Source organism: Eurosta solidaginis, chromosome 3 (genome assembly GCF_040869045.1).
Source record: "Eurosta solidaginis isolate ZX-2024a chromosome 3, ASM4086904v1, whole genome shotgun sequence".
Lineage (NCBI taxonomy): Eukaryota > Metazoa > Arthropoda > Insecta > Diptera > Tephritidae > Eurosta > Eurosta solidaginis.
The window spans coordinates 201,377,425-201,397,162 of NC_090321.1; the positions used below are offsets into that span (position 1 = coordinate 201,377,425).

Below are 19,738 nucleotides of genomic sequence, written 5' to 3' on the forward strand. Positions count from 1 at the left end.
TTTTTAGGCGCGCTTTTGAAAGCTTAGTAACATTTGTTCGGATTTTTACAGTATTTGTTTTTAATACTTCCGCTGTTACTATTATATCAACATGATCATATGTATTTAATTAGCGAGCTTTGCTCATATTGCTTTATACAATGGGTTTTGTAATTGATATTAGAGAAAAATTGTAAGTTTACAAACGGCGATGGTTACTAGGACATGTTTCTGAATTTCACTTCTTCATCAGCTAGCTTTTCGGGAGCTGAGCGTTGAACTCGAATCTCCAACATTCATATCAGTGCAAGCCTTTAGCTGCTACGCCATATGAATGTTCCGTTGTACGCTGTACAATTGGTCTCTAAGAGTTGCCTTTTTTGTTTATATTCCTTTTTTTTTACTTACTAATATGATTTATGCATGTTTCTATTTTTATATCTTCAAGGAACAAAAAAATTGTTTCTGACATCATTTAGTACGCATTTACCTATTCTTTTGAGATGCATACCTACATTTATACATACTTATGTATTTGTTTTCGTTTTTGTTGCATACTTTTTCGTATAATTCTTTTATGTTTTGTGTTTTTTATACCCAGCTGTACTTGTACACAGGGTATTATAACTTGGATTGGATAACGGTTGGTTGTACAGGTATAAAGGAATCGAGATAGATATAGACTTCCATATATCAAAATTATCAGTATCGAAAACAAAAATTAAATGAGCCATGTCCGTCCGTCCGTCTGTCCGTTAACTTTAGTAAATATTGAGATATCTTCACCAACGAGCTTATCTGGTACACGAGCTTATCTGGACTCAGAATAGATTAGTATTGAAAATGAGCGAAATCGGATGATAACCACGCCCACTTTCTATATATATAACATTTTGGAAAACACAAAAACCCTGATTATTTAGTAAATAATACCGCCCACTTGTGATAAAAGCTATTTTACAAATATTATTAATCATAAATCAAAAATCGTTAAACCTATCGTAACAAAATTCGGCAGAGAGGTTGCCTTTACTATAAAGAATGCTTTGAAGAAAAATTAACGAAATCGGTTAAGGAGCGCCCTTCTTTTATATAAAAGATTCTTAAAAGGGTCGTGGCCGAATAAAATAAGCCATATCCTTGCAAAAAAGAGCTTTATGTCAATGGTATTTTATTTCCCAAGTGGATTTATAACAATAAATAGGAAAAACTTCAATTTACCAAAAAAAAAAAAAAAATGGGCGTGGCACCGCCCCTTTTATTACTTAGCAATTTTCAATGTTTCGGGAGCCACAACTCGAAGAAAAATTAACGGATCGTAATAAAATTGGGTACACAAATTTTCCCTATAGCAGGAAATATTTCTAAAAACATGGATGAGATCGGTTAAAGACCACGCCCACTTTTATATAAAAGATTTTTAAAAGGGTCGCAAACGAAAATAATAAGCTTTATCTTAGCGAAAAAGAGCTTTGTATTAATAGAATTTTACTTTCTAAATTGAATTATCATATATGTATATTATTTCAAATTGCTGTTTTTATGTACGGGTCCCTTTTTCGCTCTTACTTGGAATCCAAATCTATAAATAAAGTTTTGGTTGTAAAGATGGAGATTCGGGCTATTAGCGAGCTTTGGGCAATTTTGGTCGTAGAGCTCTTGTTTGTTGCACACAAAGAAATCTATTTGTACTATGGCACTATTGTGAATATTTGCACTGCATTACTGGCAGTTGCTATCATACGCTAGATGGCAGCGCAAGCGGTAAGTTTTAATTGATTGATTGAACCGCTGACTTTTGTTGATATTTGATAAGAGACTTTTATATTGGTTGCGCAAGATGCGCACGGGTCCGGCTCGTAACATTAAATTGGAAAACACTAAAATTTTTGAAAATGGGTGTTGCACCGCCCCTTTTTTGTACAAGCAATTTTCAATGTTTCGAGAGCCATAACTCGAAGAAAAATTTACATGTAACAAAATTGGGTACACATATTTTCCTTGTAGCAGGAAATATTTCTAGTAAAAATGGATAAGATTGGTTAAGGACCACGCCCACTTTTGTATAAATGACTTTAAAAAGGGTCGTATGAAAAAATAATAAGTTAAATCTTAGCGAAAAATAGTTTTTTGTGCCATTATAACAAGAAATGGGAAAAAATTCAAATCTTGAAAAATAGGCGTGGCACTGCCCCTTTCTTACAATGCATTTCCCAACGTTTCTGGAGCCATAACTCGACGAAACATTTGGTGTTTAACAGGAAATATTTTCAGTAAAAGTGGACTAAATCGGCTAAATCACCTTCTTTTATATAAAAGATTTTGTTAAAGTGCGTAGATGCAGGTAATAAGCTATTTTTAGTAAAAGTTGGAAAATTTCGTTAATAACCCTGCCCTTTTTATATTTTTTTTTTTTGTATATACTTACTTGTAAACAGTAGGGAAATCCCCATATCTGAAGGAAAACTGCATTATTACCCGCTCAAGGTCATTGATGTTAGTCTCTGTCTCCTTTTTGCTTCTTTTAAACGAAAATTATTTCAGAATAGAACCATATGTATATGTATTATTGCGCAGCCTTGTAACACTATTAAGCACACGAAACAAACAACAACAGCATTTCAAGTGTACAGCTGGGTATGTAATGCTCGGTTTCACCCGAACTTAGACTTCCTTACTTGTGTTTTCAACGGTTATTTTCTTTTTTCTGTGATAAATTTAATAAAATTTTTTTTTACAGTATAATACCGTATATCAGAAGTTTGCCACCGCAAATAAGCTCTCAAAGCATTAAATTGCACAAAAAGGAAATGAAAACAAAAAAAAGCAATCCTTATGAAAACATATGAAAAGTTTAAAAATGTACCTCGTCACTCAATTCACCCATAAACGATAGAAATCTATATTTGAAAAGTTCGTAAATTTGACTTTTTTATTCAAATTTTTGTTTTTGATTGCTTCACTATTTTCTTCTGTTGATTTTAATTTAGTTTAATAATTTTGTTTGCCAAAAGTTCTACTAAGTCCTTTTGTTCGAAATGTAGTTAGACATTTTTTTACATTTATTAATTTAATTTTTACTAAAAACACCGATAACATAGAATAGTAAAAATATAAATTAGAAAACTTATTTAACCCAATCATTAAATCACTTTATATCCCTTAATCAGTTATTTGCGCAAATACGAACAATTTTCATGAATGTGGCACTAATATGTACATACATATTGTAACGAATTTACTTGCAATTTCCCTTATTTGCAGTCTTCTGCTAACGTTCGTATCGCTGAATTGTTGAATAAATAACTCCAATATTGAATAATGGAAAAATGGCCTTTATAAAAGTACTTCACAATAACACTTATACTTTGCAACGAATAAAAAAATAAATAAACCAAACTGATTGATAGCTCAAATGAAACTGATCCTCGCCTCCACTGTTGTCACCCTTTTATACTGTCCGACCTCCTCGTTGCATATATCTAGGCTTTTCTAATTCCAGAACTTACTAGTTAATTATAAATTTCTCAGCTACAACTACAGATGTATAATTTTTATAGCTTCTCTCATACCCCATGCGCTTGTATGTGTGAGCGATACTTCCACAATCACAATTGCATACCTTTAGGAGCATTTCAGATAAGATATCTGCATGAGCTGGTGCGTTGCTTCTCCGCCGCGTGCACGCGTACGTGTAGACATAATGATTGAATTATTGATGTGAAGTCACGTCACTGCTTAGCATCGGCATAGAGATGGCAGTACCCCTTAGTGTTGCTAACATTCGTAACAATATTGTAACGAATTGCGGGAAATTCCGCTTATTTTCAACCTTCTGCAAACGTTCGAATCGCTAAATTGTCGAATAAATAACTCCAATATTCAGTAATGCAAAATCGTCTTTATTAGACTACTTTGAAAGTACTTCACAATAACTCTTACTTCACAACTAATTGCGTGTTTAAATCAAACTGCCGACTGACTACTCAGCATGTGCTGCTTTTATACTCTCTGTTGCCTTGTCCGCATATTTCTCCAAATGTCTAGACGTTTCTCCTTCTAGAATCTACTACTTGGTTACCAGCCATATGCGTGTGTATATGTGAATACTACTTCGGCTGATGATTAAATGTGTTTATTAGTATCTCTCCGTTGCCTTGTATGTATGTGTGTAGATGATAATTGATTTGTTTACGTACATACGAGTGGCTGCTTAGTATCGGCTTAGTGACGGTAGTATCGCTTAGTGATACTAATATTCGTCACAATATATTAAATTTTAGGCTTTTTATAAGCCATCTTTCTTAATTCCTTATATGAAAGTGGGCGTGGTTGTCAACCACTTTTGCTAGTTTACAACCGGTCTATAAATAATAGCAAGAGCGACATTCTGCTAAACTTCAACATAAAATCTTTTACAGCATTTGATTTATGGCTTTAATTATTATAAATTTGGTCCTTGAATAGCATCCGGCTCTGGCATTATACCTAGACTATCTAATATCTACCGGAGTGTAGAACAATTAACGGAAATGTGTGTTGTCGCCGGTGTCTATTAAGAATGCTTATTGATAAGGTTTCTAAAAATACTTCGTCCTCATACGATGGGGATGTTGAAATGAGTTGCACCCACTTAATAAATAAATAAATGCAAGGTGCAATAATCTCCGACGATATTTAAGGCCGAGTTTCTCTTCTCGTGCTACTTTTTAATTTTCTCTTCAAATTAGCGGGACGGGACCTACATGTTTTATGCCAACTCCGAACGTCATTTGCAAAGGCAGATAAATTTTCACTGCGAAGCTTTTCATGGCAGAAGTACACTCGGAGCATTTGCCAAATCACCGCCAATAGGTGATCCCGTTCTAATTGAAAGCACTTGTTTATAAATTTGCGCAGGATATTCAGTGCGGTAGGCGGAGCCCGTTATCACCACCCCACGCATTTCTAAAGCAAGGTATATTCTATCGAGATATTCTAGGAAGCGGAAAAAGGCGTTTATAATAACACTTTACAAAAGTTGGAACAGATCCCCTCTTATAAATTACACAGGCCGACAGCATCTCAGACCCAGAAACCGGACTATATATTTGTTTATTTATTTATTTCGAAATAAATAAATATATATTTTATATATATAAATATATAGTCTGGTTTCTGGATCTGAATGTAGGTAAAAATAATTGTTATCGAGGAATAGCAAAGCTCAGTGCTATTCCAAAACTTTTTCAATCGATCGTCATAAAGCAACTAGCTCATAGAGTAACCTCATCCCTCGACTTGTCTCAACATGGTTTTCTATGGGTAAATCTGCTGTGACTTGATAGATTTCAGAACTCATGTACTGAACGGATTTAGGGCTAACAGCAAAATCGATGTAATTACATACATATGTTAGTAAAGCTTTCGATAAAGTTTCCCATTCACTTCTTCTGTTCAAACTCCACCAATTGCTGTTCCCGCTTCAAGGAAAGAAGGAAAGAAAACCAACGGTTATATTTAGTAACTGTTGGTCAAAATCTATCGATGTTTCTTCTGGTCTTCCTCAGGTCAGCCACCTTGGTCCAGTGTTGTTTCTGTTCATTAATGAGACCTTCCAAATGTTTTGAAGGACTGCAAGCCGGTTATGTTCGCTGATGGTGTCGAACTTGTTATACCTATCCGCTCACCAGTGGATAGATCAGGTCTTCAATCGAATCTGAATGGCCTAGTTAAATAATGCTTCGTAAATGTAATGTTCTAAACCTGCCGAAGTGCAAGGGGTTCATAAGCGCAATACAAAGCTTTATAGCTTCAAAGCTTCCGCAACCCGATGGTCAACCTCAACTACGCGAGGGGTAGGTAGGTAGGTTGAACTGGCCGGTCCATGAGGACCTCACATAGACTGATTGAGTCCGTAGTGTTACCAGAAGTTTGTTTTAACGACCAAACTGAAAAACCCTATCAAAAACCAGGACCTATGTTATAAAATAACTCCGTCCTCTTGGCAAATACTAGAAGCTTCCTAGGACTTAAGCCACTTGCTGCTTCGAGATCTGACAGCTGTATCACTCCTAATAGCTGGAGTCTTAGCCTGGCAAGTGCAGGGCACGAGCACAGAACGTGCTCGATCGTTTCCTCCTCCAACCCGCACTTCCTACATCTGCTATCACTGACCAAGCCTAGTTTAAAGGCATGTGACGCCAGAAGGCGGTGTCCAGTCAGAATACCCGTCATGAGTCTACAGTCCTCTCTTTTTAATGATAGGAGCAACTGTGTTAGTCTAAGGTTGTAAGACCTGCACATAATCTTCGACACTTTACAGCCCCGCGCTTGAACCCACGCCTTTCCCGCTTGGTCGATCATGTGCACCTCTCGCCTTCGCTTAATCTCGCCCAATCTAATTGGGACATCTACGGAGCAAGCTTCAAGGGATGCGCCCTTTTTAGCTAGTTCGTCCGCTTTTTCATTCCCATCTATTCCCATATGCCCTGGGACCCAATATAGATGTATGCTTCTCCCTGTCCCGATTCTCTCCAGAGACTGCTTACACTCTAACACGCATTTAGATGCTGTGCTATGCGAGATTATTGCCTTAATTGCTGCTTGACTATCAATATAAAAGCTAGCACAGTTGCAACATAAGCTATTCTCTTCCAGGGTTTCTACTGCTTTGGTTACGGCTAATATTTCCGCTTGGAAAACGCTACAGTAATCCGGCAGCCTGTAGGATCTGCTTATTTCCGGATCAGCGCAGTATACCGCAGACCCTACTCCTTCCACTACTTTGGAACCATCGGTGTACACATGTATCGCCTCGTCCGCCATTTGCGCACCCTTGCGCGAACCGTCCACCTCTATTGTGACCTTAAGATCTCCCTCGAAGCGCAGATAGGGAATCATTTAGTCTATTCGTCTTGTGAGGGGAATCCTGTTACAAATATGAATGTATGATACACATGTATAGTAGGCGAGGCTCTGGCGACCCCATGTGCCTCATGGCATTAGGGGGCGGGGTTTAATGTGGTCATATTAATCGTTCCCGAGATGATCCGGCTAGAACCTTTATGGTGCTGTGTTACCGGAACGTACCTGATCTGTGTCCGGCAAAGGACGATCAACATCGATAACACTGCCCAAAACCTTCGGGGAGTGTCTTTATCGTTAATACAACAACAACAACAAGTGCAAGTTCATGCGCTTCATAAGTAATTCCTACCAATTCCACGAGTATGAGATTATGCTATTAAGCAAATCATTGGCTTCGTAGATCTAGCATTACAATTGACCCTAAGCTCGACTTTAAATGGCACATAGGATGTTACATGAACAGAGTCAAAGGAACTTTTGCGTTCGTCAAACGATGGTTTAAAGAATACAATGATCCATACATTACTTAGACTCTCTTTGTATCTTTGGTGAGCCCAATATTAGAATATGCTTCGATATTCTGTAACCCAAGTAGTCAGAACCACTACGACAAATAAGACTCGGTTCAAAATAAATTTCTGCTTTTCTGTGCTAATATCACTAGCTCTATGGAGTAATATTGTGGCGAATATTAGCATTTCTAACATGACTATGCTGTTAGTAAATAAACACAACGGCAGTAAAGGCCGCGGCACAATGAAATTTTTCATATAGATGCGTTTAACACAAGCGTATGCATTCCAGTAACGTCGCCACAATCAACCAAGATGTTGCGTCTATAAATATGAAGGAACTCGAGATTTGGCAATTGAAGTTTATTTCGCCTTGCCCATTCACATACAAAATCTCGCGAAGCGCTGTTATAAACATTCTCCCTATACAACAAAAATACTTGCTAACATATTTTGTGTCGTATTCATTTGTTATATTTCAGTTTTTAATTACGAAAAATTGTTTTTGTTTTTATCGACCTATTGATAAATGATTCAAGGTTCGATTCGAGCTCAAGGCCAGAACAATAATTTTTTTCTAATGATAATTATTGTTATTTTTTAATTTTTCTAAATTTGCCTAAAGCGTACTGATGATGAAGTGAATGGGTGATGGGTGAACGAGGCTAACTGAGAGTATAACAGCAGCGCGGTGCATGCGATAATTACTCAGTTTGATTTTAACACGCTTTTAGTGAAGTACGCGAGTATTGTAATTGTGAAGTACTACTACTTCAGTAGAGTTGTAAATAAATGAGATATTGTTATATAGAGTAGGTGCAAAATAATCGCAATTTCCCAAAATTCGTTACAATATTATTTTGCTGAATGTTGGCGGATGTTCGTTTATGAAGCAAGTGGCTCTGTGTGAAAAGAAAAAATTAATGATTTCGTTAAACAAAATTGTGATTCCATTAAATTTCTTGAGTGCGTATATTACCAAAACCTGAACTATTTTTTAAACATATGACTCAACTTGCTCCAGAATATGGTATAGGCCAAGCAGACTAACCCCATATGACGGCGGCAGCCTGCTGTTGTTAATACTGCAAACAAAATTTAAATTGTGTGCTATTTAGGTGAGCACCACTGTATATACGCAAAATGTATATTTTTTTTTAGCAATTTCAAATATAGAAAATTAAGCGCATAAATAGTTTAAGCTAGCAGTATAACATTATTTCTCTTTCTTCTTTTCCCCAATTTTTTTTTCTTTATATTAAATATTTGATGTGTGTTTTGTGACGCCGCACTCTTGTCAATAATGTTGCACACATTCGCTTTATCGCTCAATTAAACTATGATATAATTTAATATTTTTAAACATAAACATAATTATAATTAATGAACGCTTTTACCAAATCATGAACTGTCACTTCTATCATCATTGATACTCGTATGTAACCAATCCTTACCATCACAACATTTGACGGCGACTACTTTGGGTGGATATACATTGCCTCGTTACTCAATTATGGTGTACCCGTATGTTCGAAAAAAAAAAAAATATTGTGTTTCACGTTAAATAATTTGTGTATCGCAATTTAAAAAAAAAAATTTTATTTATATCTTTTGCAAAACTTTTAACTCCTCGCTGTTATATACGCATCTTTACTTTGAAACGCAGACGAATCCAGCCGTAAAGTCTGCTGTGAAATCGGTGAGTGGTAATTTAGCTAGTATAATTGAGATTAACATTATTATACATTAATTAATTAAAACTAGCTCATTCATGCTTTTGTTGTTCGTTTCGCTTGTTTTATTTAATAGCTTTTTAGTATTTAGATGGATTTTAGTATGTTTAACAAAAAATGGCTTTTAGTATGTTTAAAAAAAAAATTAACAAAGCTTGCCATTATTTTTGCGATGTTCTATGTTTTGTTTTTTTTTTTTACCGATATTGAACTCCATTTTTTTGTTGTTTTGGCTCAGAATTTAAAAAATACAACTTAGAAAAGTTTTCGAAATTTCGAATATTTTCGAAGTTTTCACCATATACACATTTATTTTGAATTTTAATGACATTTAAGTCTTGTTTCGCATTTTTTTCGCAGTATTCGGCAGTCAATTATTTTATTATTTGCTCAAAACGTAAATAAATACAGCTTTTAAGTTTTCGAAACTGTGACTATTTTCGGATCCATCGCTGTATGTGTTTTATACTTTCCATGTAAATGAAATGGTACATTAGATAAACCCACAATAAGTCCCGCAATACCATACATACATACATATAGTTATCTCCCATACAACCGTTTGTTCGGTTGAGACTGTTTTTGTAATTTCTTCCACATTTTAACAGGAAGAAGCTTTATCAAACGCTTACATATATGCAATACGTTATTGCCTTAAAGAATCGTCAAGATCAAATATATAATACATATACATATATATATACAGTTGATTGTTCAGATTTTATGAATTTTTCAAATTTCATCAGATCCTTGTTCAGCTGCCGATTCGTGAAAGGTATGAGGCTTTCAGCACAGCCGAAGACAGTCCCGTACTTGTTTATTATACTCAGCTGAGCAGAGCTCACAGAGTATATTAATTTTGTTCGCATAACGGTACCCTGTAACGGCATAAACTAATCGAGATAGATATAGAATTCTACATATCAAAATGAAATTCATTTAGCCATGTCCGTCCGTCCGTCCGTCTGTCCGTAAACACGATAACTTGAGTAAATTTTCAGGTATCTTAATGCAATTTGGTATGTACGTTCCTGGGCACTCATATCAGATGGCTATTTAAAAGAACGAAATCGGACTATAACCACGCCCACTTTTTCGATATCGAAAATTTCGAAAAACCGAAAAAGTGCAATAATTCATTACCAAAGACAGTTAAAGTGATGAAACTTGGTAGGTGGGTTGACCTTATGACGCAGAATAGAAAATTAGTAAAATTTTGGACCATGGGCGTGGCACCGCCCACTTTTAAAAGAAGGTAATTTAAAAGTTTTGCAAGCTGTAATATGGCATTCGTTGAGGATATCATGATGAAATTTGGCAGGAACGTTACTCCTATTACTAGGTAGGTAGGTTGAACTGGCCGGTCCATGAGGACCTCAGATAGACTGATTGAGTCCGTAGTGTTACCAGAAGTTTGTTTTAACGACCAAACTGAAAAACCCTATCAAAAAACAGGACCTATGTTATAAAATAAATCCGTCCTCTTGGCAAATACTAGAAGCTTCCTAGGACTTAAGCCACTTGCTGCTTGTAGATCTGACAGCTGTATCACTCCTAATAGCTGGAGTCTTAGCCTGGCAAGTGCATGGCACGAGCACAGAACGTGCTCGATCGTTTCCTCCTCCAACCCGCACTTCCTACATCTGCTATCACTGACCAAGCCTAGTTTAAACACATGTGACGCCAGAAGGCAGTGTCCAGTCAGAATACCCGTCATGAGTCTACAGTCCTCTCTTTTTAATGATAGGAGCAACTGTGTTAGTCTAAGGTTGTAAGACCTACACATAATCTTCGACACTTTACAGCCCCGCGCTTGAACCCACGCCTTTCACGCTTGGTCGATCATGTGCACCTCTCGCCTTCACTTAATCTCGCCCAATCTAATTGGGACATCTACGGAGCAAGCTTCAAGGGATGCGCCCTTTTTAGCTAGTTCATCCGCTTTTTCATTCCCATCTATTCCCATATGCCCTGGGACCCAATATAGATGTATGCTTCTCCCTGCCCCGATTCTCTCCAGAGACTGCTTACACTCTAACACGCAGATGCTGTGCTATGCGAGATTATTGCCTTAATTGCTGCTTGACTGTCAATATAAAAGTTAACACGGTTGCAGCTTAAGCTATTCTCTTCCAGGGTTTCTACTGCTTTGGTTACGGCTAATATTTCCGCTTGGAAAATGCTACAGTAATCCGGCAGCCTGTAGGATCTGCTTATTTCCGGATCAGCGCAGTATACCGCAGACCCTACTCCTTTCACTACTTTGGAACCATCGGTGTACACATGTATCGCCTCGTCCGCCATTTGCGCACCCTTGCGCGAACCGTCCACCTCTATTGTGGCCTTAAGATCTCCCTCGAAGCGCAGATAGGGAATCATGTAGTCTGTTCGTCTTGTGATTGATGACGCTATACAACTATGGCCATATGGCATTGTGTGGCTTTCCACCAAACAAGAACTCCATAGTATAGAATAGGGCTTACAATCGCTGTAAGAACCCAATGAAAAAGAGAGGGCGATATGCCCCACGTACACCCCAGCATTCTTTTACATGCGTAGAGTGCCGTTGAGGCCTTCTTGACCCTCTCCTCCACGTTGAGCTTCCATGACACCTTACTGTCTAGGATGATTCCTAAATATTTTGTGCAAGGTTTCTCCTGTAAGGTCACCCCTCCTAACTTAGGCCTGGTCCAATTTGAGACCTTGTACCTCTTTGTAAACAAGACCATATCCGTCTTCTCCGCATTGACTTTCAACCCGACATTAGATGCCCAGGTATGAATATCGCGAAGCTCCCGATCCATCAAAGAACTAATCGTTGGAAGGCACTTTCGACTTATGTCAATTGCAACGTCATCTGCGTAAGCCGTAAGTTTTACGGGTTCCTCATCGAATTGCCTGAGCAGTTGGTTGATGACCAGCGACCACAGCAGAGGTGATAGCACCCCTCCCTGCGGCGTGCCCCTGTCCACTGATTTCGTGGCCTCGTACAATCCCCATTGTGATGTAATCTTTCTGCAATTTAACATGCAGCCGATCCATCTGATTAAGGCAGGATGTACTTTAATGTAATTAAGACCATCCATAATCGCCCATTTTGCAACATTATTGAAAGCCCCGGCAATGTCCAAGAAGACTCCTAGAGCATACTCCTTATATTCCAGGGATTTCTCTATGCTTATTACCACCCTATGCAATGCGGTTTCTACCGACTTGCCTTTGGTGTACGCATGCTGTGTTGTGGAGAGCAGCTTTTCATCCACGTTGGACTTTATGTACACATCTATCAGCCTCTCAAAGGTTTTGAGCAGAAATGATGTTAAGCTAATGGGTCTATAGTCTTTGGAATACATGTGACCGATCTTCCCCGCCTTTGGTAGAAAAGCTACACGAGCAGTTCTCCAAGAGTGCGGTACATGATTCAGTCGTATGCACCCATCGAATATTATTTTAAGCCATTCCACGACCGCCCTACTTGGACTTGTAGCATGGCCGGGAATATACCATCTGGGCCCGGCGATTTAAACTTAGAAAACGTCTTCACTGCCCACTCGATCTTGGTATCGGTCACCAAGCCCGGCACTACTAGCTCCGTGATCGGAGTGTGGGTGACGTCTGCTGGCTCCTCTAAACCGTCTCCCGATGGGAAATGTGTATCGAGAAGCACCTCAAGGGATTCCTCACTATTACGTGACCATTCCCCGTTCTCTTTCTTTATTAGTCCCTGGACTATGTTTCACTTTGCTAGGACTTTTTTCAAACGTGCTGTTTCGCTGGAGCGCTCTATGTCCGTACAGAAACTTTTCCATGAGTTTCTCTTCGCCCTGGTAATTTCACGCTTGTAGATCCTCAGTAGATCCCTGTACTCGTCCCGACATGCTTCGCTTTCCACGGCCTTTGCGAGCTTAAACATTTCTTAAACCTGTCTTCTTAGAAGACTCAGCTCATTGCTCCACCATGGCGGCTTTGCTTTTCCTCTGAATCTTCTTAGAGGGCAAGCTTTGTTATACGCAGTCATAAGCGTCCTTGTTAGGAACTCATTCGACTCCTCCAGTTCCTCTACATTAGCAACCTCTTTGGGTTGTCCCAGTTTTGTTTCTATATGTTTCTGGAATTTAGTCCAGTTCGTTGACCTAGGGTTTCTAAAGGTTCCTCCCTTCTCTACCCTCTTTAGGGGGATGTTGAAGCTGATATACGCATGGTCGGAGAACCATCCAATCATACCTTGATATATCACGCTCGGAGCTCAATGTAATATCCAGAACATTGCTGGATGTTGGACCAATGTATGTAGGGACATTTCCCCTGTTGGCTATCTGCAAATTGGTTTGCAGGATGTAACAAAACAGAGATTCGCCTCTCTCGTTCGTATCTGCTCTTCCCCATGCATTGTGGTGCGCATTTGCATCTGCGCCTATGACCAACCGCCCTTTGCGCCCTTCCTCCTGTACTAACCTTTTGCACTCCATCGGTGGGACCTCCGCAGCATGGGCCATGTAGCAGGACGCCAGGATAAATGCCTGCTTATTCTTTTGCTCAACGGCTACCGCTACGAGATCCTCAGTGGTGCAATTAGGCAGCATATATGAATGCAGCTGTTTCCTTACCATTACTACAGCTCGCACCCGTCCTTCCGTTTGCGCGTAGTAAACGCAAAACCTGCGCGCGCTAAGTCCAGAAACCTTTCCTCCCGATGAGAGCCACGGCTCCTGGATCAGCGCCACGTCAAACGAACCCTCTTCAAGGGTTAGGAGGAGTTCGCTCGACGCCACTCTACTGTGTTGGGGGTTTATCTGTAGGACTCGCAGCACCATTGGGCTGTTTGTCCCCCTCCATCACCTTCGTCTTGACGTCGTCGTCCTCCCCTTGCCCTTTTGGTTTAGAGTATTCGAGGCCCCCTTCAGCCTCGTGACTGTTGTGCAGGGTGTTCCTCTGTGGGAGTCACAGCACCATTTAGCGGTTGGTCCTCTTCTAGCACGTTCGTGGTGACGTCGGGGACCTCCACCTGTCTTTTTTCCCTTAGGCTTTTGAGGTCCTCTTCGACTTCGCCCACCTCTAGCGTGTTAGGGTTTTTATCCTCGGCACTTCTTTTCCTGAGTCGCATGTAAATTTTGCCAGTGCCAAAGGACATTTTACCAAGCTGCGTGTACAAAATATCCTCCGCCTGCTTGTTTATTTGGAAGATGTAGAACTGACCATCCTCGGTAGGCCGAGATACAGTAAGTACCTTCCAATCCTGTGTCGGTATGTTCGGATTCTGATTCTGCAGAAGTCGCAGTGTATCCTCCGACTTCATCACGCATGGTATCCATGCCTTAACTTTTGGTACCGTGGGGATTTGCACTTTATCCACCACCTCAAACCGCGCGTTCGTGCCTTGCCTTTGGAGGTTTGGAACCACTTCTTCCAGCCACTGCAAGCTCGCGATGTTGTTGCACGCTATCATCTTCACACCATTATACCATCCCCCCGAATCAAAGGTTGGAAGGGGCTTACTTGGTTGTTCCCGCATCATCTTAAGCATTAAGCTAATAAGCTCCCTTTCCACAGATCTCCACCTTTCAGTAGTCATTTGTCCGAAAGGACTGCTACGATCAACCAGCTCCACAGTCAGTGACTGCTTTGCCACATCACTCATCTTCTCGGGAAAAGCAGGAGTCTTAGTGTTATCTCCCTTTGGCACCTCCGAGAAAGCCGGAGTCTTAGCGTTATCTCCCTTTGGCTTATCTCCTACTTCCTTAATTGGAACTTCCCTCTGACTCGCAGCTTTCGAGGAAGTTGATACCTCGCTATTGGAGCCCATCTGTCTAACAGCTTTGGGCCTATTTGTCTTGTCTATGCGACTGCCCTGCCTCGCGGCTCTAGGACTGGGTCCTTTCTGCCTCTTGAAAGCAGGCTTGTCGCCTTCCGCCGAACGTTGCCTATTCATTCTGCCATTCGACGCTTCTTCCTCGTACCGGTTGCAGAACCGAGGGTTTCTCGCAGCAAACCTTTTGAACTGCCTTCGACCTACTTCTACTCCTATTACTTTATGTGTGCTAAATAAAAATTTGCGAAATCGGATGACGAACACGCCCACTTAAAAAAAGATTTTTTTAAAGTCAATTTTTTACAAAAAATTAAATATCTTTACAGTATATAAGTAAATTATGTCAACATTCAACCCCAGTAATGATATGGTGCAACAAAAGACAAAAATAAAAGAAAATTTCAGAATGGGCGAGGCTCCAGCCTTTTTCATTTAATTTGTCTAGAATACTTTTAATGCCATAAGTCGAACAAAAATTTACCAATACTTGTGAAATTTGGTAGCGGCATAGGTTCTATGACGATAACTGCTTTCTGTGAAAATGGGCGAAATCGGTTGAAGCCACGCCCACGCTCGGCCGTTAACACGATAACTTGAGGAAAAATTCAATACATCTTTACTAAATTTAGTTCACGTACTTATCTGAACTCACTTTATCTATAACATAAAAATAAGTCGGGTTTTCCTTCCTGACGCTATGACTCCAAAATGCATGAACCGATTTCCACGGTTTTACATTCGTTGGATAGGTCTCGGGCTCCGTAAGGTTTATAGAAAAGAAAATTCAAGATCGACGCACAGGGTCTCGAGATATAGGCCAAAACGTGGACCAGGGTACCCCTAGAATATATTTATAGAATATGGATATCAAATGAAAGCTGTTGATGAGTGCTTTAGTAGAGGGCAAATTCATACCACTGGGTCACTAGGGTCTCGAGATATAGGCCAAAACGTGGACCCGCGTGCACCTGGAATGTGTTTATAGAATATGGATATCAAATGAAAGCTGTTGATGAGTGCTTTAGTAGCGGGTAATTTTCATACCCCTGGGAGACTAGGGTCTCGAGATATAGGCCAAAACGTGGACCCGCGTGCACCTGGAATGTGTTTATAGAATATGGATATCAAATGAAAGCTGTTGATGAGTGCTTTAGTAGCGGGTGATTTTCATACCCCTGGGAGACTAGGGTCTCGAGATATAGGCCAGAACGTGGATCAGGGTAACAGTAGGATGTGTTTTCACATTATGGATATCAAATTGAAGCTGTTGCTGAATGCTTTAGTACAGAGTAAGTTTTACACCGCTTGGTGACGGGTCTCGAGATATAGGCCAAAACATGGAGCGGGGTACAAGAAGAATGTGTGTGTATTATGGATATCAAATGAAAGCTGTTCCTGAGAGCTTTAAAGTAATTTTCATTGTGATATTCCATTTAGTCCCATCAACCTGGCAAAACTGATAAATATGCATGCGAAGCCGAAATAAAGACATGAATTAATAATACCCACATACCTATTTACATACGTCCTATTCGATTTGCCTGAAATTTGGTATATAAACTTGCCTATATTAGTATTTACGATGCTGTTTTCCGGGAAGTAGACCAGAGACTGACTGGGACTGGGATTGGTACTCGGACTCGGGACTGAGACTGAGACTGAGACTCGGTGGGACTGGGACTGAGACTCGGAATGGGACTGCAACAAAATACATACCACCCTCTGGGACTGGCAATAAGACATGAAGAAACATGAGAAAAACTTGAGAGAAGAGAAAAGAGAGAAGGAGATTGAGAAAGAGATAGAATGAGACGAATATGGAGATAGATGAAGCGAAAAATACGGAGGGAGGAGTGAATACAAAGATTAGGAAAAAGTGTAGAGGGGCGAGGGCAGAGTTAGACGGAAAAAGCGTATTAAAATGTATGCAGATAGACCAAATTTAGGGCAGAACAACGTCTGCCGGGTCTGCTAGTCTTGGTATAAAAATGGGCGAAATCCGACTATGGCCACGCCTACTTTTTCGATATCGAAAATTTCGAAAAATGGAAAAAATGCCATAATTCTATACCAAATACGAAAAAAGGGATGAAACATGGTGATTGGATTGGTTTTTTGACGCAAAGTATAACGTTAAATGTTCGAAAATTCGAATTATCCTTTGCTCTTCTCAACAACTACTTGTATTTCAATTAAAAGGGAGAAAAATACAATTTAAAAATTCAAATTCCATTGACTTTCGAATTTACGAAATGACTTAATTTCCAGAAATCCTGGATGAATGTGTCCGAACATTCAACTGATAAATAATTTGAAAAAACAGGAACGCAAACAAAAACAGCAGCAACAATATAGTAATAAAACGAACAAAAACTGTTAAAGACGGATGAATAGGGGGAATATTGTCAAATTTACGAGTGTTGAAATAATGGAAATGAAAAATATCGAATTTTGAAGTTTTTGAACTTTCAAAAATAATTTGAAAGCCTCGAATTTTTAGATTTTCTAAAATAACTGGAGTTTCGAAATTAGTTGAAGTCATATATGTAATACTCCTATATTGTTAATAGGTAATAATAGGAGCATTACATACATAGATGGCTGAAGTTAATTTTTAATCGTAAAAAAGTTTAAACGATACGAAATAAAAAACAAAATTGGAGCATCGACAAAATAATGGCATATGTACATTACAGATTTTTGCTAAAAAAAAAGTATTAATACTCTCATCACTTAATTTTTATTTTCTTTTCCCTTCTAAATTAGGTCAAGGAGGGTTCACGTGGCGTCAAAAGCGCTTATAAAGACTTGAAATCAAAATTACGCGATATCACACCACCCAATAGCTCACACACAACACACTTTCGTTCACATCTAACATCAAATTCACAACACGATCGTATTGATGGAAATAGCATTGGTAGTGGCAGCGCATTTAGTGTTGGTGGATTTGGTTATGGTAGAACTAAATCCATCAGTGGTCATCATTCGGCACCAAGCTCACCAATTTTCAACAACAAGCGTACAGCAGCAGCATGTGGAAGTTCCGCCACAACTGGTTGCTTTCAATACCCTGCACCAGTCGAATTAAATGGCTCCAATCAATATATTCGACGTGCTCCACCACTCGCCATGTCTAGCTCGAGTGCGCAAATACAGTCGAACGGTTATGCGGGAAACACGCATGGCTCTGCTCATCTTGCTGCTAATTTGGCTCCGTCTCCAACTGTGAGTCCGGCAAGTTCGCTATGCTCATCGGAAATGAATTTGTCACAAGAATTACAAAATCATCCGCTATTCAAGCCACCACTTGTGGATCGTACTGTAAGTATTTCTTTTATATAAGTTATTTAATTTGGATAATGCAGTATGAGTGGGGTATTACGGTTTGTTTGTGTGTGTTAATGTTTTTAATATGTTAGTCGGTTCAATAGGCCAAAAATAAAAAAATCAAAGTGAAAACTTTGTCACCAAATGTGTCGTTTGTATCTCTTATTAGAACAGCCTTTTAAAAGGTACATTTCTTTTTGTTGTATTCAAACTGTACTCTTTAAGAATAGCTTCAAAAGTGAGGTTATGGTATTAGTTGGTTTTTGCAGTGTGAGCAAGTTGAAAATATACTGCAAGTTTAAGCTATTTAAAAATACATAAAATATCATTGTATTGAAATAAATAGAAATGAATATTGAAGTCAAAGACATTTACTTCAGTTTTAGTTGGGTTCCTCACCGATCCTCACGTTGGGACTTATATGTTATTATCAGTCAAAGTTTTAAGATTCTAATGTGTTAATATCAGCTGCCGCTTTCTGCCACTAACTATGTTTTGCGACAGTTTTCTGATAGTGTCACCCTGAGAAATTATTGTCGTATGTTATATGTGCTTACATGTAACATACGACATTATTTTATCCATTCGACGATATGCAAATATAAACTTTGTTGTGTGTTTGTTGTTTTGTTATTGTTAGGTATGCAAGATCTTTTAATAACTTTAATTTCTTTATTCAATCCTATTAAACATTGTATTTGTGATAGACATATCTTACCACTTTTCGCCCCCAAACATCTACTTACTTTTTGTATGCATGTGGTGAAAGTGGGTGGCTGTGGGACGGTATAAAAGTATCACCCGCACTAATTTTATGAAAAAATAATTCTCGAATTTGTTAGGCCGTAACCAAAGTTTCGCGTTGATATCTCTACTGGAAGTATTTTTGGCCACCAACTCCATATAAAACCGACCACTGTGTAGTGGGGTCAACCAAGTACTTAGTAACGCCGAATATAATGCATTATTATAAATGGTCGCAGGCTCCTCGCATTCAGGAAATCTTGTAAAAAAAAAAAAATAACGGCTCTCCATCTATTTTGTCTTACGGAGCACTTTTAATTTCATTCGTTCGAAAACTGTTCTGAGTGAGACGATGTCTAGTAGACAATGCGTCAACTGTCTGTTAATTTAGCGCCTTGCCGATTGAAAAGTTTTCTTGTAATATCACTGAAAAGTACCTTTCACCGCATCCTTAATCGTTTGAGTCGTGAAAGCTTGTATCTTGTGTATTCTCCTAAAAAGAATCAGTTCCGCTTTGTTAGGCTTATAACTGTGTGCAGACAAGAACTGCAAAACATAGCACTGCTTTGTAAATCCCCAAACTCTTCATGTAGATCACCAGTATAGGGTAGCTTCACCCGAATGTCTATTAAAGAGCCGCCTATTGGAAATTGTAAAGTCGTTGTTGTTGTAGCGATAAATACACTCCACCGAAAGTTTTGGCGGGTGTTATCGATGTTAATGATTCTTTGCCGGCTGCAGATCCGGTACCTTCCCGTAACAAGCATCATTAATACTATGCA

At 39.0% G+C, this 19,738-nt stretch overlaps 1 protein-coding gene across 9 annotated transcripts in view; it reads left to right on the plus strand.

Moving 5' to 3' along the window:
• Window positions 1-19,738, plus strand: part of LOC137244920 (DENN domain-containing protein 1A) — a 99,091-nt gene that overhangs the window by 68,527 nt on the left and 10,826 nt on the right. For 8 of the 9 annotated variants that reach the window (XR_010951223.1, XM_067774679.1, XM_067774680.1 and 5 more), the window contains 2 exons: window positions 9,007-9,039; window positions 17,649-18,206. Coding sequence is in view for 8 of the 9 variants with exons in the window: in XM_067774679.1 (XP_067630780.1) it covers window positions 9,007-9,039; window positions 17,649-18,206 (591 nt within the window). In the remaining variant the exon portion in view is untranslated. The remainder of the gene's footprint in view (window positions 1-9,006; window positions 9,040-17,648; window positions 18,207-19,738) is intronic. The other variant, XM_067774682.1, reaches the window with a different exon arrangement.